General features: G+C 43.3%; 1 protein-coding gene across 2 annotated transcripts; it reads right to left on the bottom strand.

Moving 5' to 3' along the window:
* Nucleotides 1-12,036: 12,036 nt before the first annotated feature.
* LOC110197785 (uncharacterized) lies at nt 12,037-23,799 on the bottom strand. Of its 2 annotated transcripts, none has more exons than XM_078146415.1 (5): nt 23,586-23,799; nt 19,250-19,338; nt 18,692-18,818; nt 17,025-17,192; nt 12,037-15,443 (listed from the first exon to the last, which is right to left on the bottom strand). In XM_078146415.1, the coding sequence occupies exons 1-5, from the start codon at nt 23,650-23,652 to the stop codon at nt 14,269-14,271; spliced, it is 1,626 nt and encodes a 541-aa protein (XP_078002541.1). In that variant the 5' UTR covers nt 23,653-23,799; the 3' UTR covers nt 12,037-14,268. The 2 variants fall into 2 exon arrangements, with proteins under 2 accessions (XP_078002541.1, XP_078002542.1); XM_078146416.1 differs by having other exon boundaries at nt 19,250-19,322; nt 23,586-23,788.
* Nucleotides 23,800-24,865: the final 1,066 nt, after the last annotated feature.

The raw sequence follows: 24,865 nt of genomic DNA, 5'->3' as shown, positions 1-24,865 counted from the left end.
CCAACAAAACATTTGAATATAATCCTACAAGGGAAAAAATGAATTTTTAATGAGAGGACTTCCAAGCATTCCTGACAAAAAGACCAGCACTCCAAAAAAGACTTAAAGTGGAAATATGGGAATCAAGAGAAAAACAAACAGATAAATACAAATGAACCATCATAAAGGCCTACACAAGGACAAAGCTGTTCACATTTTAATATGAGATGATAATGTGTCCCCTCTGAACCCTGTCATTCTTGAGTAGAGAGCCTGGGAATGGTTCTGCTATGTCTTGATCTTTTCTTTTTCTTTTCCTTTCTTTCTTTCTTTCTTTCTTTCTTTCTTTCTTTCTTTCTTTCTTTCTTTCTTTCTTTCTTTCTTTCTTTTTTTTGCCTAGGCAACAGGGTTAAGTGACTTGCCCAGGGTCACACAGCTAGTAAGTGTTATGTGTCTGAGGCTGGATTTGAACTCAGGTCCTCCTGAATCCAGGGCTAGTACTCTCTCCACTGCGCCATCTAGCTACCCCAATCTTTTTTTTTCAATGTTCTTAAAAGAATAGAAAAGGAAAGGAAGAGGAGGACACTAGGGCAGGAGAAAGGAAGAAGGTTAGGGAAAATTATCTCACATCACAGTTCATGAGCAGAAGTCTAAACAAATGAAAAGATGGAGAGTGGCTGACCCTTGAACTTTACTATCATCTGAACTAGTCACAGATGAATACAGAAATACATTTCACCTATCAGAGAACTAAAAGGAAAAGGTGAGAAGGAAGAGGAAAAAATAAGAAAGAAGAGGGATTAATGGGGGAATTAGTCCTTTGCAAAATAATAACAATAATAGCACTTTCATATAGCACTTTAAGGTTTTCAAAGTCATTTACAAATATCTCATTTTAACCTCAGAACAACCCTGGGAAATAGGTGCTATTATCATCCTCATTTTATAGATGAGGGAACTGAGGCAGACAGTGGTCAGGTGACCTACCCAAGTAGTAAGCATCTGATTCAAGATTTGAACTCAGGTCTTCCTAACTCGAGGTCCAGGGCTCTATCCACTGTACCATTTGGCTGCCTCTGCTTTGTATGCAAAAACAAACAAAAACCAACCCTAATGTATTAAAATATTTATAGCTCCTTTTTCAGTAGCAAAGAATTGGAAATTTAGAGGATGTCCAGTTGGGGAATGACTGAACACGTTAGGGCATATAAATGTTATGGAATACTATCATGTTAGAAGAAATGATGAAAGGAGTGGTTTCAGAGAAACCTGGGAAGACTTTATAAACTAATGCAGTGAAGTGAGCAGAACCATAATTTATATGACAACAACATTGTAGAACAAACAACTTTAAAGAATTAAAAATGCTGATTGGTGTAATGACTAATCATGACCCTAGAGTACTCATGATAAAACCTGCTACCCATCTCTTGATAAGTGATGGACTCATAGTGCAGAGTGAGACATATTTTTGGAGGCAGATGGCCAATGCAGGAATGTTTTGCTTAACGATACGTATGTGTAATAGGGGTTTTGTTTCCTTCTCTTTCTCACTGGGGGTGGGGATGGAAAAGTAGGTGGATTTTTGCTAATTAGAAATAATTCCATAAGACCTCATTCTACTGGGGAGACATATACACAAAATCACAGGTAATTTTGGCAGCCCAGGAATCAGGAAAGGTCTCATGTAGGTGGTGGCATTTGAGCTGAGTTTTAAAAGAAACTAAGGATTCCAAGAAGTGGAAGTGGAGGTACAAATAGTGGAACTGAAATGTCATTGGTAAAGAAAGGTAAGAAGGCTGATTTGACTAGATAATAGAGTACACAAAGGGGAAGAATGTATAATAAGACTGGAATGGTAAACTTGAGTTTTCTTGAGCCAAGAAAACTTGACAAGGGGTTAGATATGCGGTAAGAGGGTGAGGAGTCGAGGATGATTTGAAGGTTGCAAACCTGGGTGACCAGAAGGATACTGGGGCCCTTGTCAGAAAGATGACATTTCAGAATAAAGGTGGGTTGGGGGCAGGGACAAAATGAGCAAGATGTGGACTTCATCGGTCCAAGTGCTTTTTGATCATAAAATGTTATCAAATGAGTGTAACTTGTAATTCAGCTCCCCAGTTCTGAAGACTGCACATAAAGGAATGCCATGAACTAGAGGTGAGAGGGGAAGAAGGAAACTTCATTGAGGTCCTCTGATAATAGGTGGTAATAAGAGAACAGATGAAAGATTTGAAGCAGTCTGTGGACTGGCCTTGTGCATGTCTGATTCCTCAGGCACAGAACCTATTTTGGGGCCCCTAAAAAAGGCCTGAAGATTCATGGATTAAAAATTTCCTCTTAGAGGTTCTGCCTTCCTCCTCTTAGGAAGTCCCAATTCCTGAGCCCATGGGAATGTGGTAGATGGTATTGGAACACTTTTTTTTTTAATTTTCCAAAGGAGAGATTTATTTGAGCAACACAGAGAAACACAAGACTAGGTTTGAAAAAGGGTAGATTTATTGACAAATGTGGATAAAGGAGGAGTCAGGTATGTGGGGATGTTTGCAGGTCCAAACACAACCTATCCCTTCTTCCGCTCATTTCCCTTCAAAATTGTGCTGCCTTGGATGATTTCAGAAAGACATGGAAAGACTTACATGAACTGACACAGAGTGAAGTGAGCAGAACCAGAAGAATGTTGTACACAGTAACAGTACAATGAAAAACTGTGAATGACCTAGCTATTCTCAGCAATACAATGATCCAAGACAATCCCAAAGGATTCATGAGGAAAAACGCTATCCACCTCCAGAGAAAGAAGCGATGGCATCTGACTACCAACCAAAGCATACTACTTTTCTCTTTTTCTTTCTTTCTTTTTTCTTCCTTGTGTTCTTCCACAAAATGACTAATATTGAACTATGTTCTACATGGATTGCACATGTATAACCTATATCAGATTGCTTACCATCTCAGGGAGGTGGAAAGAGAGAGGAAGAATAGAATTTGAAACTTAAAATTAAAACAAGGTTTTTTTTAAAAAGTCACTTGCCATAGAGGAAGCAACTTTTCAACAACCCAGATGCCAATACACTTTTCTCAGAAAATTATTTGTATATATTTTGTATTTAGTTTTCTATGTTTGTAACTCCCCAGAAGTAGAACACAAACTTCGTGAGAGCATAGACTGCTTTGTTTTGTTTTTTACATAATGAGCATCTAGTATAGTGCCTGCAAAAAAAGAAAAAAAAACCCAACTTAATAAATGTTTATTGAATGAAAAAAAAATGTGCTGCCTTCATCTTAGACTGACTTCTGAGCATATTTGGTCTGGCCCAGCAATATTTCCCATCTTGGTTTCCCTCAAAAGGTCATTGTCACTTCCTTTGGCAGCACTTCCTAAACTCTAATGGGAAAGTCGAAATATTGTGGCTCCACTGTCCTTGATCTTGAGAGTTAATGAAAATCTTTCCAGATATTTTCCATTTTTATCATTTTCCCCCCTTTCTGCTGTTCACTTTAAATGTCCTTGGGATGACTTTGCTCAGTTGGGTCTTCTGCCAACCTTTCTTTAGCTTTTCACATCCACCAAGTCTGCTTCCTCTGCCACTTCATGAGTTCTGCTCATGGTCATTCACCACCTCTCTCCATGGGATTTTTTTCTTTTATAAAAGGATTTATTGTCTTTTGTTTTTACAGAAACCATTTCCCTTTAACTCCCTTCATTGAACTCTTCTTTGTAACAACAAAAGAGATTTAAGCAAAGCCTACCGACCCAGTGACCTCATCCTACTGTGAATATCACATTTCACCACCCGAGAAAAAGATGTGTTTGGGGTTAAACAACAAGTCAGCATTTCTTCAGGACAGAGATCGTTCAACACAACTCATCAGACTGGCAGCTTTTTAGTGTCATCATTTACATTATTGTAGTCATGCTGCTCAGAATATAGCCACTTAATAATTGCTCCATTGACTGTATATATAGTTCTTTGACTTCTGGCTTTATTCACTCTGCATCACCTCATATGTCTTTCCATGTTTCTCTGAAATCTTTATATTTGGAATTTTATAGGGAAATGATATTTCATTACATTTATAGACTTCAATTTGCTCAGTCATTCCCCAGTCAAAGGCCATTCATTTTGTTTCCAGTTTTTCACTATTGCAAAAAGTGCCATCATGATATTTTGTTAAGCATAGAACATTTCTTTCTGCCACTGTCCTCTTAGTTCTAATAGTAGGATCTCTGAGTCATAACATAGTATGAACTGTTTAGTAACTTCTCTCATGATTCCAAATTAATTTCCAGAACAGTTGAACCAATTCACTGCTCCACCAATAGTGTATTAATGTCTATATTCCCCCAACCCCTCCAATATTGATTATTGTCATTTTTAATAATCTTTTGTCAATTTGGAGGGCATGAGGTGAAACCTCAGAGTTATTTAATTTGCATTTCTCTTACTAATATTTGGAACAATATTTCATATGGTGATCACTTGCATTTCCTTTGGAAATGTTTGGGGGGGTTTTGACCACTTATCTATTAGGGTCATATATTTGCCCAGTCATGTATTTGCCTCACTATATTGGACTCTTATGATAACTATTTAATGCAAAGATTTTTTTTTCCATTCCAGTATTTCCTCTTTATCCTAGTTGAATTTGCTTTACTCTTGAAAAAGCTTTTTAAAATTTTTATGTAATTGAAAGGGTCTATTTTACTTTTTGGACTCACCTCTCACTCCAACTATGGTCATGAAAGGTGCCTCTTTCCATTTAAACAGTAGTATGACCTTTTATATTTTGGTCAAGTATCCATTTGGAGCCTATTGGAGCTTAATTTTATATTATTATAAGATGCTAGTATAAACCTAATTTTCTGCAGTTTTCATAATAGTTCTTGCCAAATACAGAGTCCCTCTCAGTAGGTGGTGTTCTTAGGCTTCTCAAACATTGGGCTCCATTGTTTCTGATTCTTGCTTATCCAGTCTGTTCCATTTATCTATTTTTCTATTAACCAGCATCAAACCATTTTGACAATTCTTGCTTTGTAATATCGTTTTAAAACTGCAACACCTTCATTTCAGCTGGGTTTTCCCCCCCTGAGATTCTGGACCAGGGAGTCTTAATTTTTTGTGTGTGTCATGAATCTCTTTGGCAGTATGATGAAACCCATGGACCCATTCTCAGAATAATGTTTTCAGATACATAAAGTAAAATACACACGGTTACAAATGAACTCAATTTTATTGAAACACAATCATAAAAATGTTTTTAAAAAGAACTCCTGTTTTCATTTTTTTAAGGGTCTAATTCTATCAGGTAACCCATTGGCAGTTTGGTGTAACATTAAATCTTCAAACTGCTTCAGGTAGTACCAATGTTTTTTATTACATTGACAAAGGTGGAGACAGTTGGGTTTTAAGAAAAAGTAAGAAGCAGTTTCTTTAGTCCCTTGACTGCTTAGGGAGAAGGAATTGGGGAGGAGCCAGTGTGGTAACAGTGGCAAGAAGACACATGCGATGTCAGCAGATTTCATCTTAGATGAAGGAACATCAAAATGCCCTTCTCTGAAAAGGGGGAAATGTTGGGGTCCCCACAACAGGTTTCATTTTCCGGTATCTCAGGAGAGCTCTTCTTTATGCAAGGGCGCGTGCATCCCATCCCAGGAAAGAGAGTATGTAAGCTCCCAAGGACATTGAATATCTGCGTGGGAGAGGGGACACAATTTGAGGCAGAGCATAGAAGGCCCTGGAGATAGGCCAGAGATGAGTTAAGGCCCAGACGTCCTAACTTAGGAAACTGTCTATCTCTCACCACATCAAAACGTCTCTCTTCTTGAATTGAGAGCTCAGGGAGTGAGGCTTCTTCATCATCGAACAAGCATTATTGTTGTTGTTTGCTCATTCAGCCATGTCCTACTCTTCATGACCCCATGGGGGTTTTCTTGGCAAAGATACTGGACTGGTTTGCCATTTCCTTCTCCAGTGGATTAGAAAGAGAGAGTAAGCGACTTGCCCAGGGCTACACTCAGGTCTTCCTGACTCCACTCCCAGTGTTCTATCCACAGAGCCACCTATCTGCCTAATCACTTATTAATTACCTACAAGTGTCATTTTGGTTCTCTTAAAGAACAAAAAAACAACCGACCAAGTGTAGGGCATTGTGCTCAGTGCTGGAAATGCAAAGAAAGGCAAAAACAGCCCCTGCCTTCAAGGAGTTCACAGAATGAGGGAGACAACAGGCAAGACAGGAGGCAGCACGTGCCAGGTAAGTAAAAACCAGCACCACCTTGATCACCATCTCCCCCAGACTCTGGTGGAGACAGCCCAGGACCCCCTAGGCAATAACAGGGCTTTCATCCCAGTGCTCTCTCCTTGGTCCTGGGAAGCAACCCCTACAGAGATGCAGCCTGGATGCTGACTGCTTCCCCAGGGGCTACGTCCCCAGCTACTGAAGCCCAGAATCCCCAAAATCCTCGGCACTGTCAGAGGGCTGCACAGAAATAACAACTAGTAGATGGTGTTCCTCATTTCCTCTTGTAGTGCCTTCCCTCTTTTAATTGCCCTCTATTTATTCCATCTGTAGCTTGTTTGTATATATCAGTTTGCTTGTTCTCTCCCCGTCAGGCTGTGAGCTCCTTGAGGGCAGGGACTTTCTTGGCACAGTGCCTGGCACAGAGTAGGTGCGGAATAAATGCTTCTTCGCGGACTGATGTTAAAGAAGAGGCGTTGCCATCTTAGGCCCATGCGTCTGACATGCAGCTGTAACCTCCACTGGGTGTCGTCTCTGCGTTAGATCCCGAGTTCCTGGAGAGCAGAGGCTGTTCGTCGTCTGAGTTTGTATTGCCAGGCTTAGCTCGGTGCTTTTCACATAGTAGGTGCTTAATAAATACTTTTTTATTCATTCACTCCAATAACTAGGCACACACTGACAGAGTAGCTGGAGGAGAGTGTTGGAGGAGAAGACACTTGCAGCTCCAGGCATGGGGAGAAGCCAGAGAAAATGGCAGGTGCCAAGAGATGGAGGGTCTTGTTCTGGAACAGCCAGGAGGCCAAGCTCACTGGATGGAGTGTCAAGAGTGAGGTGAAAGAACACTGGAAAGGTAGGTGGGGGCTGGGATTGGAATGCCAAACAGCCTTTTGTATTCGATCCTGGAGGCAGCAGGGAGCCACTGAAGTTTGAGTGGGGGGGGGGGTGGAGGGGTGGCATGGTCAAACCTGAACTTTAGGAAAATCACTCTAGTAGAGTTAGGGTTGGGAATTGGGAATGGGAGAGAGCCCATGGGAAGAAACTGGGATCAAATGAATGTAAACAAACCTAGATCAGGTATTCATGTCAAAGCAGGAGCTGGTATAAAGCAATACCAAAGAATTAAATAGAGGAAATATGAACATAACAATTATAACTGGAAAATGTGAATAAATGAAAATTCCCCCAAAAAGAAAATAATAGAATGGATAAGGAAACAAAATTCAATAGTTGCTACACAGAATGAAAATGAAGGGTTGAAATAAAAATATCTGTGTATCAAGTGATCCAGAATACATACATGTTACAAATGAGTTTATATTCTAAACCGGTGTTGCTCTGGGTTATCATCTTTCTCCCTCTATTGAGAACAGGGACTGTCTTCATCCTGTTTGTATCCCTAGCCCATAGCGCCGTGCTTTGTATACAGTAATCACTTAATAAATGCATTCTTTAATTCATGGTACAGAGATCAAGTGTTTGCTTGGTGAGATGGTGTCTAGCTTTGTCCTAAGTCTTTTAGCAGCTGATTTAAATCAGCCAAACTTAAAATAATTGCTAACATTTATACAGTGTTTTAAGGTTTGCAAAGCACTTTTCACATGCTATCTCATCTGATGTTCACAACTCCATGGGATAAGTGCTTTATTAGCCCCATTTTATAGATGAGGAAATTGAGTGTTTGAGATGGGACTTGAACTTGGGTCTTCCTCACTCCAAGTCCAGCACTCCATCCATTGTACCACCTAGTTATCTTAAAACTGTACAAAATTGGGGCAGCTAGGTGGTGCAGTGGATAGAGCACCAGCCCTGGATTCAGAAGGACCTGAGTTCAAATCAGGCCTCAGACATAGAACACAAGCTGTGTGATCCTGGGCAAGTCACTTAACCCCACTGCCTAACCAAAAAGAAAAAAAAACTGTACAAAATCATCATAATTAATGTTGATGTTCTTTCCCCTCTCCAGGTCATTTAAACAGATTGACATGGTTGTTCTGATTTACTGACACATTTCTCTTACAATTTCTATTGAGTTTGGCTGTTCCCCTGACACCTCAGTGGTCTGACTATACACAGAGAACTGATTCAGAAATTACTTCCACTTCAATAACCAATTATTTCCTGTCAAAATGATTAATATATTCCATTTTTGTGATGTTACCCAGTTCTTGCTACATCCATCACCTCCCGATTCTGTTCTTGAAGAAAACATCCTTGATATATCAACGTGAGGCTTCCATAAAATCTATAAGCCTCCAGCCATAACTTTTATACTCCTGAGCCATTTTAAATCTATTTTTGTTCTCTTACCTATCCCTAGTTTTCATTGTAGCTATGTGGCTAATTCAAGGCAGAGTTTCTGAAAACAGAAAATCTTTGGTCTTTTCCTTGTCCCATTCATCATTTATTGCAATAATGTCATACACACTCCTTGTCTCCTCTTTTTCTGTTGTTAGTTTGTTTGATTTTTAAGGTGGTGGTGGGGGTTCTTCCTACTTTCCCAACATCTCTTGTGTGAAACAAAAGTTGATTAAGTCAGCCTTTTTACCCCCTCCCATTATTATCATCCTGTTAGCCCTCCCTAAGCAGTAGCTCCAATCTTTCTTTGATGCTAGCCTTCTTTCCAACATAATTAAAAAACACTGCTGAATCAGTAGAGGCAGCTAGAGGTATGGTGAGGAGGGCCTGAGTTCAAATCCAGCTTCAGACACTAGCTGTATAACCTTGGGCAAGTCACTTAAACTCTGCCTCAATTTCCTCATCTGTAAAATTGGGACAATATTAATAGCATTTACAGCTCAGGGTTATTGTAAGGATCAAATGAGATACTTGTAAAAAGTGCTTAACATAATGCCTGATACATAATAAGCACTTAGATGCTTGTTGACTTTGTTAAAATTCACTATCTGAGATTGGCTTAAGAACTCTACTTTAAAATTCCTTAACTTGGATATTCTATAATTTTGCAGGTAATCATCCCATTCCTTTAAATTCTCAATTTTGTTATAATTGTATATAGCAGATTCTGTTCATTCTTTTAATTTCCTTCATGTTTGTTGGGTTCACTCTCATTTTTTATTTCAGTAATTTGATTTTCTTTTTTCTTTAACATCATGTTAAAGGATTATCAATTTTCTCAGGCTTTTCAAAGAGTCAGCTTTCACAGTTTCCTTCATCATCTTGTATTTTTATTTTCCATTTTGATCTTTTTCTCCTCCAGTTTTCAAGATTTCTTCTTTTGTGCTTATTTTTGGTTAATTTGATTCTCTAGTTTTTAAAACTGCACACCCAATTCATTAATCTAATTTTCCTATTTTGTTCATGTATGTTTGCAGAGATACAATTTTTCTTCTGAGGATTGCTTTTGCTGCATGCCAAAAATGTTGGTATGCTGTGCTTTTTAAAAAATCATTTTATTTTATAGTTACGTGATTTGTTCTTTACACCACTCATTATTGAAGATGATTATTGCATCTCCACCTAGATCTGCATCTTCTGCTTATGTTACCCATGTTAATTACAATTTTGTGTCATGGATTGTAAAGGATGGCTTTGATATTTGTATTTTTACATTTCTTTATAATTTTGCTCCCTTATATGATGGTCTATTTTGCTGAAAAGATTGCATGAAGATGAAGGAATAATGTAGAAGGCACAATAATATACATTTCCAAGTTATCCGGGGCTCCTATTCAGAAAATGCCATCAGCCTTTCAAATCAAACTTTTCCAATAGCCCCGTTCAGTTCTCTTTTTTTTTCTTTATCTTTCTGTGAAGACTCATACAGCTTTGGGAGAGGAACATTAATGTCTCCTACAATTAGTGCATTATTTTGTAATTTGGCTAACTTTTCCTTTATGATTTAGGTATGTTATGTGATTTGGTGCATATGTTTACTAATGATAATTTCATAGTCCATGGTGCCTCTAAGAATAATGTAGTTTCTCTGTTTTTCTCCCTTACATTGTGACTTTTTTTTTTGCTTTGTCTGATAGCATGATTACAACTTCTAATAATCAAGAGCTTAAGGAGCATAAATACTTATGCCAGGCTAAGTATTCTAAATATTTGAGGGGGAGAAAGCATTCTTCCAAACTCTTTTTATGAGATGAATATGGTCTCAATACCAAAACCGGGAAGAGATGAAGCAGAGGATTAGACATCGTTGTCACTAATGACTACTGATGTGAAACTTTTAACAAAATCTAGCAAACAACTGACAATAATAGATCTAAAAAATTATTCACTCTAAGAAGTTTGGATTTATACCATAGAATGCAAGGAAGGTTCAATATTAGGAAAACAATCAGTGGACTCAATTACATTAACAAAACCAGCCAAAACCACAGGATTATATCAAAAGATGCAGAAAAAGACAACAAGCTATAGCAGCCATTTGTTTAAAACTCTAAAAACCGTAGGCATAGAGAGCCCATTTCTTAAAATGACCAACAGCATAAACCCAAACCCCAAAGCTATTAACTACAAGGTGAAATACTGAATGCCAGGTGGCACAGTGAAGGGTGCTGGCCCTGGAGCAAGAAAGATCTGAGGTCAAGTCAGGCCACAGAGACACTAACTCTGTGGCTCTGGGCAAGTCCCTTAATCCCTGTTTGCCTCTGGTTCCTCATTTGTAAAAATGAGCCAGAGAAGGAAACAGCAACCCACTCCAGTATCTGTGCTGAGGAAACCCCAAATGGGGTCATGAAGAGTCAGACATGACTGGAAAATGATTAAACAGGTGGTGCTGTGGACAAAGTGTCAGGCCTTTCATGACTTTCCCCATTGAGTTTTCAATATATCATGGCCTGGCCTAAGAAATTAAATGGGAATTTTTGCAGAGTTTTATGGATACTACAGATGACACAGAAAAAGTTTAGAAACTCAAAAATGCATAAAATATATGTGTAGTATTGTATAATGTCAATATGTTTTATCTTTTAATACCATAATTCAAACTTCTTCTCTGGTATGAAAGGGGGGGGAGACACACACACACACACACACACACACACACACACACACACAGAGAGAGAGAGAGAGAGAGAGAGAGAGAGAGAGAGAGAGAGAGAGAGAGAGAGAGAGAGAGAGAGAGAATGATCACTGTTTACAGACAACAGGATGATTTTCTTAGGAAACCCTGAAGAATCACTAAGGGACTGGGAGAAAAGCTTCATTAAAGTAGGATACAAACATCTACAAAAATAGTCAATTTTTCTATATAACAAAAGCAAAAACGAGAAGCAATGGTAGAAAGATAAGTCTTACCTAAAACAACTACAAAGTAGATATCTGGGAGTCTACCTCAGACACAGCCAAGACGCATAAATACAAATATAAGGGAAGACAAATAATTGGAAAGCTATTCATTGCTCATGGTTTAAGTTATGCCCATATAATACAAATAATGATACTACCTATTGTAAATTTTTTTTACAGATTTAGTGTAATAGCAACTAAACTATCAAGGGATGATTTTATTTGTTGTTCACTCATTTCAATTACATCCAACTCTTCATGACCCCTTTAGGGGTTTTCTTGGCAAAGATACTGGATGCCATTTCCTTCTCCAGATTATTTTATAGATGGGCAACTAAGGCAAACAGGGTGAAGTGACTTGCCCAGAGTCACACAGCCAGTAAGCGTCTGAGGCCAGATATGAACTCAGGTCCTCCTGACTCCAGGGCTGGTGCTCTATTTGCTGCACCACCTAGCTGCCCCTGGTTCTCGGTATTCTGTAGTTGTATCAATATCCTACATACCCTGGATATTGGTCCTTTATCAGAGATAACTGCTCTATAAAATGTTTTCAAATCATTCTCATTTTTTTTAAAGTTTTATTTATGCCTTTTCTTTTTACAACATAGTTATCTCCCATTATACCATCTCTTCTGTGTCCCTAAACTGTATCTTCTCTTGTATCAAAGAAAGACAATTCGGCAAATACAATCCACACAGTGACCTCAACCCACAAAGTAACATTCTGCCCAAGCAGTCCAGGACCCCTAGAGCCCTTCTTCATTCGCTTTCCTTTGGACGTTCTTTGAAGTTCCACTGTGATAGCTACTGTTTATTTGTTCGGGTACTGCTGATGTCACTGTTAGTTCCTACAAATGCCCCATGTTTCTCAGAATTCCTCATATTCATTACTTCTTGCAACAAAATGATACTCCTTACATTCACATGTCAGTTGTCCTGCCTTTCCCAAAATGTAGGCACCTACTTTGTCTCCAGTTCTTCGCTACCACACACACACACGTGCACACACATGCACACACATACACATTCACATGCATGTGCACACATGCACATACACAGCTGCCATGAATATTTTGGTATATACTGAATCTATTTCTGATTGACATTCATGGGGGGTTCTAAATGGTATGAACCATTTAGTCACGTTTCATGTATAATATTAAACTGTTATCCAGAATGGTTGGGGCAATTCATATCTTTACCCAAAGTTCATTCATATGCCTATATTCCCTCCACTCCTTCAATGGTGACTGTTCTCCTTTTTTGGTCACCTTTACCAACTCGTAGGGCTTGAAGTGAAACCTTTTAAATGTTTTTTTGAGTTTGTATTTCTTTTGTGATGAGTAAATCAAGAGTATGTTTTCATCAGGCCATTATGGTTTCAATTCTTTTATTTTGAAAACGATGTATATCCTCTGACCACGTGGTTATTTTAGTGTTATACAGTTCTGTTAATTCCCTAGACATCTTCGTTTATCAGACTTTTATCAGTGATATTTGACACAGATTTTCCCTCCCAGTGTAGTTTCTCTTCCTATTCTTGTGGCATCACTTCTGTTTGTGCAAAACCTTTTTTGTTTTGTGTAACTTAATTGTCTCTTTTGACTTAAGTGATCACTTCAATCTATGGTTTGGTCAAGAATTCTTTACTTCACTATAGCTGTAAAAAAATAGATAATTCCTTCTTTCCCCCTTTATTTTTAATGGTGTGACTATTTGTATTCAAGGTTCATATCCATTTGTAGTTTATTTTGGCGTGAGTTGCATATCTAAAGCTCATTTCTGCCAAACATTTCCAATTTTCCCAGTTCTTGTCAAATTGGGAGTCCTTACCATAGAAGTCTGTGTTCTTAGATTTAATGAATTCTAGGCTACTCATTCAAATCCTTCTGGGCTCTTTTTGAGCAGGATTTATTAAAATATGGAATTCAGGCTCTATATTTTATCAGTTTTTTTTTCTGGGATGCCAACAGTTCTCAGATTGTCTAGACCACTACCTTTAAGGTCAATTGCTTTGCTTTTGTCCAAAAAGACTTCAGTTGTTCTTCAAATTTGCCAATTTTCAAGCCTGTTCCAATATTCCTTTTTGCACATTGGAATGTTTGGATTATAGCTCTGATACTCTTAGTGCAGCCACTGAAATTAAGAATTTCCACTTTCTGTTCTGAACTATTAATTTTCTTGTTTATCTTTTCTAATTCTATTTGATGAGCTCCAATGTTCCTTCTAAAATTGTCAATTCTTTTTAGAAGCCTTTCAATCACTTTGGGGGTCTTCGTGGCAGTCTCATTTTCATGAGTGTCTAGTTAGTATTGCGCTATTATTCTCTTCTTTCGGAGATGTCTGTTAACTTTCTTTTACCTAATATCATTCTTTCATTATATTTGGAGCTCTTTTTTGTATGCTCGATACTACAATCTGACTGCTATTTTTTTTCTGAAAGGTTTTTCCTTGTAATGATTTCTTTGCCCTCTATATTTTGGGGGTTTTCCTTCACTTTTGGCAAATATATTACTCTTTGGAAGTGATGAAAGAGAACAAGGCTGACTTGAAACCACTCATTTCTTTCCCACACTCTTTACATTTGTAGGCATTCCCTACAAAGTGATTTCAGTAGTGGTAAAGCCTGAAAGATTTTCCACATTCACTGCATTCTTGGGGTTTCTGTCCAGGATGGATTTACTGAAATTCAGTAAGACCTCACCCCTTCATACACAAGGCTTTCCCATATTCATTACATTAATGAATACTCCTCCAGGATACTTTTTAAAATATACATTGAGTAAGAACTTAGCTCCAACTGAAGGCTGATTCGCATTGCTTAAATTCATAGACTCTTTCTCCACTATGAATTCTTTTGTGATTATTAAGGGATGAACAGTTGGTGAATGCCTTTCCACATTCTTTGCATTTATAAGGCTTCTCTCCACTGTGCATTCTCTGATGTTTAGTAAGATTGGAGCTATTACTGAAAGCCTTCCCACATTCCTTACATTCATAAGGCTTCTCTTCAGTGTGAATTCTCTGGTGCCGAGTCAGGGAAGACATCTGCCTGAAGGCCTTGCCACATTCTTTACAAGTATACGGCTTCTCTCCAGTGTGAATTCTATGATGTTGAGTAAATAATGAGCTCTTTCTGAAGGCTTTGCCACATTCTAGACATTTATAAGGTTCCTCTCCAGTGTGAATTCTAATATGTTCAGTGAGAGATGAGCTCCAGTTGAAGGCCTTCCCACATTCCTTACATTGATAAGGTTTCTCTCCACTATGAATTCTTTCATGCTTAATAAGGGAGGACTGGTTGGTGAAGGCCTTCCCACATTCCTTACATTGATAAGGTTTTTCCCCAGTGTGAATTCTCTGGTGTTTAGTAAGGTTTGATCTCTGAATGAAGGCTGTCCCACATTCCTCACATTCATAGGGTTTCTCTCCACTATGAGTTCTTTCATGTTTAATAAGGGAGGCTCGGTTGGTAAAGGCCTTCCCACATTCCTTACATTGATAAGGTTTTTCTCCAGTGTGAATTCTATGATGTTGAGTAAGGGATGAGCTCCAGTTGAAGGCCTTTCCACATTCCTTACATTGATAAGGTTTTTCTTTAGTGTGAACTCTCTGGTGTTGAGTAAGGGATGAATTGCAGCTGAAGGCCTTCCCACATTCTTTACATTTATAGAGTTTCTCTCCAGTATGAAGTCTCTGGTGTAGAATAAGGTTTGTATGCCTTGTGAAGAATTTTCCACATTCCTCACAATCATAGAGTTTACCTTTGTTATGTAGTCTCTTATGTTGATTAAGATGTGTGTGGTGATATGGGAATGTCTCCCACAACCTGATCTCTTTGATAGGACCCTCCCCAAATGTGCAGCTTTGGGAAAAATCCTCACTGAATCTTTCTAAGATCCCAGGTGATTCTCCTCCTTCTTGATTGGGAGGTGATTCCTGGTTCTCAAATCTAGTATCCCAGGCTGAAAGAAATTGAGAATGAAAACAATTTTAATTTCAGTTATAAAGGACCTCAGAGAGCTAAGCTGACCCTCACCACAGTCATCCTAACCCAGAAAAGATCAAGCAATCTCAGGCTACACTAGAAGAGGCATAGGATGCTTAGACTAGTGAGATAATAAACTGGCTATACATACTCAGCCTTGGTCAAACTACATTTTCAGTAATAAATTAGGTGATACACTGTTAAGTTTGGTGAACAAAGCAGGGGAAGGAGGATGGTGAAGGGCCCCAATTTCACATGACAACTGGCTGAAGAACCTGATGATTCTGGCCTAGAGAAAAATAGTCTAATGGGGGACATGGGAGTTGTCTTCCAGTATTTAAGGGCAGACAAATGGAAGAGTGATGACAGAATCAGAATTTTAGAGCTGGAAGGGACCTCAGTGGTGACCTAGTCCAGCCCATACCAGAAAAAAAAAATCTCTAAACTAGAACATACAGGACACATTGTAACGATCCAGGGTGCCCTCAAAGGCTTCCATTCCACTGTGGGCTACCTCAAATCATTAGGGAGTAATTCTTAACATCAACCTAAATTTTCCTCTTGTAATCTCTACACATGGCTCCTAATTCTGTCCTCTGGGGCAAAGCAGAACAAACTTCCATCCTCTTTCACATGCCAACCCTTCCACTACTAACACATGGCTCTCATTCCCCCTGAACCTTCTCTTCAAACCTTCCCAGCTTCTCTGGCTGACGCTCATGACATCTGGGTCCCCTGCACCCCTGAGCGCTCTCCTCTGCACTGTCTTGAGCTTACCAATATCCTTGTCTAGGGTGGCAGATCCGGACACCCCAAAATGAGGTCAACTGCCAGAGACAACAGTGACTGAGGAATAAGGCTACAACTAGGTCTTCACTCTCTTGACTCAACCATCCTCTTCATTGTTTACCATGGGCCTAAAGGTCTCCTGATCCGGGGGTGGCAAATGAAGAAACTGCTGCGTGATGAGATCCAAGAAGGGTCAATGAGGAGACTACAACCTCAACAGACCTTTCCAATGCCCCTGCCCTCCGGAGCTCAGGCGGAAGGGGTTAGCTGGGAAGAGGAGTGGGGAGGAGGAGGACCCACAGAAGGGGAATAGTAGAGCGGGAGTACCTCAAAAGCAGGGATCCTGTCACAGAACGATGTGGTCATCCTTGGTCACTAGAGGGGGAGAACTCTAAGAAACTTTGGAAATCAACTAACCCCAAGTCTATACTACACAAGGAGGCAAGAGAAGCTCAGAAAGGAGAATGACTCGGCCAAAGTCCCCCTTTGAAGACCTGGGGTCACGGGGTCCTTGAATGTCAGAGCTGGAAGGACCCTTCACTCCAAGCACTCCGTGTGAGAGGGAGCAGGTAGGGACATTACTGCTCCAGGGTCTCTGAGGAACACCCCCCTTGGTCTGGGAGCACGGACCAAGCACTCAGGGTGCCACGGTCAAAACCACCCTGACCTCAGATTCAGGGAGAGGGCCGGGAAATCTACCACCACCAGAGACCAGCTCCAACCCTCATCTCACCCCGCCGCACTATCCATCACTCTAACACGGCCATACCCAACGGCCCAGACGGGCTGTTCCATGTGCTGGCTCCTAGCTGCCTGCCGGAACTGCCTCCTTCAGGTGGATGGGCGCTTCTTGGGGCCCTTCCCTGCAGATCCTGTGCCAGGGGCTCTTCTGCTTCTTTCAACCAGGAGATGGAGCCTGATGTGGGATCCAGAAGCCCTAGATGGGGGGGGGGGGGAGAAGATGAGAAGACTCTCTAGGTGCTGGCATGACAGCTTCCTTCTGGTCCCCGGTTCACAACTTCAGAGGCGTCCTCGGCCCCCCTCAGCTGCCAAGCATTACTGATTCTACATTCCCAAAGCATCTCACACCATCCCCAGCATCCTCTCTCTTTGTTACCACTTTGGGTCAGGCCCTTATTCCTGCCTGCCTCGATGACTGTGATGGCCAAACAACTGGCCTTGCTTCCCGTCTCTCCCATCTTCAGGACACGCTCCACAGGGCTGCCCAAGCGGTCTCCCCAACCACAGGTCTGACCAGGTCACTCCTGGCCCAGGGGCTCCCCTGGCTGCTAGGATCAAGCATCAGCTACCTGCCATGACAAGGCTCCAGGCTAACTTTCTGGAATTATCCCACATCACTTCCCTTCACACACCCTCCAGCCCATCCACACCGGCCCCCTGGTTACTTCTTGCACACCACGTCCCTCTGTTCTCCAGGCCTGAAACCCACCCCCTCCTCACGCCTGCCTCACTCTTGGAATCCCTGGGGTCTGTCAAAATGCAGCTGCTCCATGAAACCTTTCTGGATCCTCCCTTCTTACTGCTGTCCACCCCAATCACCTGGTGAGCTAACTGTGTCTGTGCTTATCTGTGCCTAGAAGTTACCTCCAAGAGACTCTAAGATCTTTGAGGGCAGGGACACTTTGGTTCAGTCTTTGCACACCAAGTACCTGATACTCAGTAGGTGCTTAATAAATGCTTACTGATTCCCTGAAGGCAGCAAGGGGGCAGGATTTCCTTCAAAAGAATGAGGAGAGGCGGCAGGAGTGCAGTGGTTGCGAAGACTGGGCTACAGCACCCTAGATCTGACCATAGGACCCCCAGGTCAGCTGGCCCAGACTCCCCTTCGAAGCCTGCGTCTCCAAGATGTCCTCAGAACTAGTCAGTCAGCCTCTGCCTCTTCCTGAAGATTCCCCTCCCATGACAGTAAGACTTTGTTCCCAGGACAGGGCAGGAGAGGGGTGGTGGGGCTAAGTCGGACACGGCCTGGGGTGGGACTCTGCCAGTGTGGTTTGAGACACGTTTCTGGCCCTCTCCCAGCAGAACCTTGGAGAAATTGCTTGCCCTTTCTAGACCTCATCTTCCACCCCACTAAAGGGACAGCACAGGATGGAAAATCTCCAACCACCCTCCTGATACTGACACTCTAAAGTTTGGTCATTTGTTGGGGCAAAACTGAACATTCCACTCCTAAGGGGGAGGGGAGTGGCCCTCACCTGCAGACATCTGTCCAGAGTACCTTGGGGAGAGTCCCTGCCCCGGGAGCCGAGACCTGGGAGGCGAGTCCAGGAGGACGCACAGGTGTGTCTGGGTCCACGAGAGGAGCAGTCTCTCTTTCACAACCGCGTGAATGGAGCGCTCAGGGCCCCAAGACTGTGCTCCTCACTTTTCAACCCAGACTCCTGAAGGTAAAGCCTCACTGGGAGGCGGCCTTACCCAGGGATACCAGGTTCCTGTAGTTCTCCAGCATCACCTCCCTGTAGAGCTCCCTCTGAACAGGGCTCAGGAACCCCCATTCCTCCTGGGTAAAGTCCACAGACACATCCTTGAATGTCACTGCCTCCTGCAACACCAAACATATGCATTCTGGCCTGGTGGCCACCCTGCCAAAGCCCTGGGGATGAGGACAAGCCCAGGAGGGACAGAGGCGTATCCGAAGAGGTTCTGGGGGTCCAGCTGGTCCTGGTGAGTCAGGCTATCTGGGCTCAGGGCCCAACTCTGTTACTAACTTAGGGAAGGCTAGAAAAATAAGTTTTCCTCTGAGTCTCAGTTTCCATAGTAAAGTTAAGGAGATGGACCAGGTCCATCTCTAATAGACCTTTACTATTAGAGACAAGGAGGACAGCTTCAGACACAAGTCTAGACAGGTCAGCTTGTTGCTAATTCTCATCAACTGCCATCCCCCAGAACTTGACCATAACTTGGGAAAACTGCCTGTCTATGGTCTGGAACCTGGGAAATCAGTCCTACAGAGAAAAGAGACCTCCAACTCACCTGGACTCTGGCCAGCAGAACCACAGAAGCCATTCCCTCTTCCTCTGGACTGTCCTCTCGAGGAAGGGCAAAACTGAAAGACAGTAAATCTGTGGCACAAGAAAGGAGTCACAGCAAGGTGGCTGAGGCTGGCTGTTCAGTCCATAGACTCACCTAATCAGAAGTCTCCTGCCCTCAAGTAGGTGAGCCCCACCTCCCCCTACACACACACACACATACTCTCTCTCTCTCTCTCTCTCTCTCTCTCTCTCTCTCTCTCTCTCTCTCTCTCTCTTCCCAGAGACAGCCCTGTTGTCTCCTAGGACCAGAGATTCACAGAATTTCAGAAGTGGAGGGACCTCAGTGGCCTTATCCACACATAAAGTTAGGGGTAAAGATACAGACTGGAGACTTATATGCAGGAATGTGTTAACTAAATCCTTGAGAATGGATGAGACCCTTTCAAGGAGAAAAGAGAGCCCAGGAGAATAGGGTTGGGGGAAGCTGAGGAGTCAGCAGGGACACGGGAGTGGTTAGAAAAGACAGGCAGAGTCATGGAAAGGGGTAATTGTGCAAAAAGAGTGCTGAGGGAGCACCCGGCCCTCACCGCCCAATTCCGGCTTGACAAAGACAAGAAATGCACTCGAGGACAGAGGATGGATCCCAAAGCGTGGCACCAGGCTCGGGGCAAAGCGTCAGGAGCCTGAAAGCTCACAATAGGAAAGCCGAGGACAAGAGTGAAAAAGGGACTGCATAGCTCCACTGATGATATCAAGAAAGGGCAAGGACGTTTGCTCAGATGGATAGAGCAGTAATAGAGCTGCTCAGCTCATCTGTTTCCTTCTCTGTGTCCATGGAGGACAACCCTTAGACTGGAAGGGACGGAAACAATGTGGTGCATTGGCACTGGCAACCAATAAGAGAAGGCTGCTCTGCATGAGCCCACGGCACTGGGCCAGATGAACCACATCCTGGGGTCCTGAGAGAAGTGTCAGACGTGACTGCCCAGCCCCTCCCAGTGACCCTACAGGACTGTTGGGAGAGGTACCCCAGGGCTGGAAAGGGCAAGTGTTGCCATATTTTCAGATCAGGGAAGGGAATGAATTCTGCAGACCACTGGCCAATCCTGGCAAGATTCTAGGAAAGGAATAGTTCATAAAAACCTAGAAGAGGAAGCAGGGGGACAAGAGGGGTCACATATTCTGAAGAACAAAGGTCAAGGTCAGAGGTTCTTAATCTTTGCTAGGTCCAGGACGCCTTTGGCAGCTGGGTGGAGACTATGGAAGACCTCTTCTTTGCATCACAGTTTTAAATGCATAAAATAAATAGGATTAAAAAAGGAAACCAATTCTACTGAAACACACTTACCAAAATATATGTGTTTCTTTAACCCAGCAAGTTCACAAATGCCCGGTTAAGTACCCTTGGTCTAGAATTTCAGGGGAAGTAATGTTAAAAAAAAGAAAAAAAAAGAAGGAAAGGGATGTAGTACTTCCAGACCTCAAATTTATAATAAAGCAGTTATCATTAACAGCCTTGGTGCATGTTAAAAAACAGAAAAGTAGATCAATGGGACAGAAAGCTAGAAAAGCAATTTGATTAGCCAAACATTTAAAAACATTACTACTTGCAAAGCAGCACTGCTTTTGCCAGGCCTTAGGGACACAGAGTCCAGAACAAAGCAGTCCTTGCCCACAAGGAGCTTAATTCTGCTACTGTAACCACAAGTACAGAGATAAATACACGCCATTTCAGAGGAAGGGAGCTTTCCCATTAAGCAGAGTAGGTCCTAGAAAAATATCAGATCTTTACCTGTGGGCCCCGGATCAGTGACCATGGCCTGGAGGCCACGGCTCTTTCAACTCCAGAATTGCAGGCTGGATGGAGAGCACTGTCCTGAGGCTGTGAGTGCCTCCCCGGGCCCCCTCTCTTCAGACCTCTTCCAGCACACTTTCCCACTAACGCTCCTCCATCTTCTCCTCTTCCTCAGTCCGCACCCTTAACCCCAACCTTACTTTCCAGCTCCTCATCCAATCTACACTGTGATTGTCCCTGCAAACACTGAGTCAATCTCTCCACCCCTAAATGCCTCTCCTTCTCCACAGGCGTGATGCCCCACTGGAGTACAAGCTTCCTGACGGCAGGGACGGCCCACACCTGTATTTGTATCCTTCGTGCTTGGTATCTATCAGCACCTACGATGGCCGGGCATCTCCTGATGACACCAGAACACAAAACACTCCAACATCTTGGGCTTTTTCATTGCTTGCACACTGACTGATACCGCTCACTGTGGCGGACCAGGTTCAAGTCAGACCTCCGTGCCCCGGCGGCCTCAGAATCCTTGTCCGTCCACCAGGCTGGGCTCTCCATCGAGGGCCACAATATCCGCTAGTACTTCAGGCCTCCTCTTGGCCTCTCTGCCTCCAGCCTTCCCATTCTGACAGACCTTCCGTGAGCAGAGAGAGGTCAGGCTGTCACTTAACTGTTCAAGAACCATTCGTGCCTAGACAAAGTGTAAACCAGCTTTGTTCGGCATTTAAAGCCCTCCAAAATCTGGTTCTAGGCTCTTCTCTTCACCTGCATGGGTGTGTGGAATGTTTTATGGATGCAGTTACCAAGTGCTTACCACATGCTCAGGAGCAGGAAGTACAAAGCACACAGGACCGTCTCAGATATAAACACTAAATGGAACAGTATCTAAAGTCCCACGTATAAAGGGAACCAGGCTGCCCAAGGACAGTCATTGACACCATCAGGCACATGCACGTTATTCTTTCATGGACAGATTAATCTGACCAAAGAATAAACAAAAAAGAAAACACAAAACTGAGCAGACTGGAGACGTGAGATTGGAGAAACACATAGTGTATCTCTGAATGTAGAGAGAAGAGTGACCGAGAAACTTCTCAGGACTCTGATAGGTCAGTGCTGGAGCAGAGAGAGCAGAGGGAAGTGGAGAAAAGTGAGAACGTTTCAGCATCCTCTACAGACCAAAGTGCCACACAAATGCAGGTGACTCGAGGGCGATGCCGGGAAAGAGAACCGGGAGCAACAGCTGGTGTGAGTGGGATAGAGACCACCTACCCACATAAAAACTCAAGAGGTTTCTCTCAGTAGAAACAGAAGTTATATCTTAGCAAGTCTCGCCCGAGAGTTGGGCATCACCTACCCAGGGCGGACTGGAGTAGTGAGGCCAGATACAACAGCAAGCAACCAGTTATATACCCCTAGACAAACCACTCCAAGAAACCCCCCTCCCCACTTGTTTAACTCAATCTCTTTATCCTCATTGGTTGAAGCAAGAGATCTTACAATCTATATTTAGAACCCAAGAGATACATTTTACCCAAACCAAGCTTGGGAGCTAGAGGATTGCCTTATTTGGCAAAGACAAGGCTGGGGTGGTGGTTACAAAACAAGGGAGGGGGTGGGCAACAGGTGTATGACCCTATTACATGATTTACAGGAAAACAAAACTTAGGCCCAGCTAATGCTAAAGCCTTAACTAAATTTTTGGGGCACAGCTTCCATTTCATATGAGAAACTTTCACTTGTCCCACACATGGTGTAACAAAAGAGCTGGGGGTGCATCCAGAAAACCGAAAGACCAGGTTAGCAGACTGAACACCATCTTCTTTAGAAAAGAAAACACAATTTGTAAAAGCCATGGTTAGCACACCCACTGGAAGCCCAGAGCACACAAACAGAAGGGGTGAAATTTGCACTCTGGGTGGGCATTACATGGCCCGGGGCGCACAAGCTCCCTGAGGGCAGGGGCTGGCTCTTCCTTTGGCAGCAGGGAGGGGGAGGAGGGAGAGGAGGGAGAGAAGAAGGGAGAGGGGGGAGAGGAGGAGAGGGGAGGGGAAGGAGGAAGGCCCTGGCCTTTAGGCTGTCAGCTCCCTGAGGGCAGTGGCCCTGTCTGGTCTCTTTTTGTAAGCCCAGTCCTTAGGCACACAGTAGGTGTTTAATGAATGTTTATCATACTGTACAGTAAAATAAACCTTGGGCTTGCCCACACCAGGGACGGCCAAAGAACAGGGACCAAGGAGCCTTGGAAACCATGAAACTGGTCTAATGAAGCCTATCACCTCCAATGCACACCCGCAGGCAGTCTCACACCCAGCATTCACACACAAGTGCACACCCAGCAGGCACTCTCTCACGCACAAAGTGCTCACAATCACACTCTCCCTGTCACGAGGATTCACGCGAACACACTGGGAGGCGCAGGCGCACATATGTAAATGAACCTCCCTCACCCACCCCCCACCGGAATCACACGCGGACACACGCACAGCCCCCTCCTGGCCCTCTCCCCTCCCCTCCCCGTGACGTCACCCAGGAGGGGACTCACCTCGTGGTGCGCCTCTCCCTGGGCTCCCGGGGCACACCGCAGCTCGCTCCCAGCGCCAGCTGAACATTGCGCCTGCGCAGAAGCTCTTCCTTACTCCGCCCCAGCCGTGGAGACGCCTTATGGAGACTTCTGGGAAACGGAGTCCTGAGCCTCTCTAAGAGCGCGCAGGCGCAATGGGGAGGCTGGTGAAGGTGAGGCTTTTTTTACGGGGGGCGGGGGCCTGGAGGGGTGGGGCCTTATGGGGCGGGGCCGGGCGGGCACATAAGTAAAGCCTGGTTTGCCTGAGCTCGCGTGAGCAGGTGCTGCATGTGTGCACGCCGAGATGTGCACGCAGGTGAGCTCTTCGCAGACCTCCCCACTCCCCCGACACACACAGCTGAGTAAGGTTTCACACACCACCACACCCCATCCCCCACTTGAACACTGATATGAACGGAGATCTCACTTGCTGTGCGCCCGCCTGTTAGCAGGGAGAGGGCTGTCCCTTGTCATGCGTTCCCTAGACCCTGCATGGAGCTAGGCATACAGTAGGCGATTTAGAATGTAGACCCGAAGAAAACAACTTTGCAGAAGTCAGGAGGGGTGGACAAGAGCACACGTTCCAGCCAGCTCTGGAAAGCCCGTTGTTAAATGTTCAGTGTGAACATTTCCATCATGGAAATCGAAGGCTACAAATAAGGGCTTCGTTTGTTTAGTTGACTGTTTGGACTTAAGACAGTGTGAAAAATGCAGATTAACTTAAGAGTGCATCTCCCTCCCATCTTTTCAGGAGATTCAGGTTGTTAAACATCGACCAGAACGTCCCTAGGAACATAGTACACCTTATTAGACTTTTTTTCATGTTGCGCAGTTATTTCAGTCCTGCCCACTCTTTGCGAACTCGTTTGGGGTTTTCTTGGCAAAGATACTGGAGTGTTTGTCATTTCTTTCTCTGGCTCATTTTACCGATGAGGAAACTGAGGCAGACAAGGTTAACTGATTGCCCAGAGTCACATAGCTAGCATATCTGAGACTGGATGTGAGCTTCGGTCTTCCTGACTTCAGGCCCAGCTCCACTGTGCCACCCACGTGCCCTTTTTTCATAGTTTTGATCAATTTTGCTGATTCTCCCCCCCCCTGCCTTTCTCTTTTAAATAAATTTTTGGATCTCAGGAGCAGCTGGGGCCTGGGGTCCAGAAAGACCCGGGTTCCTGATGCTGGACAAGTCACTTGACCCCTGTTTGCCTTGGTTTCCTCATCTGTAAAATGAGTTAGAGAAGGAAATGGCAAACCACTCCAGC

This window comes from Phascolarctos cinereus, unplaced genomic scaffold (assembly GCF_003287225.1).
Source record: "Phascolarctos cinereus isolate Bilbo 61053 unplaced genomic scaffold, phaCin_HiC Scaffold_726;HRSCAF=1367, whole genome shotgun sequence".
Classification (NCBI taxonomy): Eukaryota; Metazoa; Chordata; class Mammalia; order Diprotodontia; family Phascolarctidae; genus Phascolarctos; species Phascolarctos cinereus.
The sequence above is the reverse complement of the archived record's forward strand: the minus strand, read 5'-3'. Positions and strand labels throughout refer to the sequence as shown.

Excerpts from the sequence above, each read along its gene's own strand:
- LOC110197785 (XM_078146415.1), bottom strand. The coding sequence starts at position 23,652 with ATGTTCAGCTGGCGCTGGGAGCGAGCTGCGGTGTGCCCCGGGAGCCCA. Across the intron at positions 19,339-23,585 it reads AGGGAGAGGCGCACCACGAG|ATTTACTGTCTTTCAGTTTT; the intron begins GTGAGTCCCCTC and ends CTTGTGCCACAG. Across the intron at positions 18,819-19,249 it reads TTCTGCTGGCCAGAGTCCAG|GAGGCAGTGACATTCAAGGA; the intron begins GTGAGTTGGAGG and ends TTGGTGTTGCAG.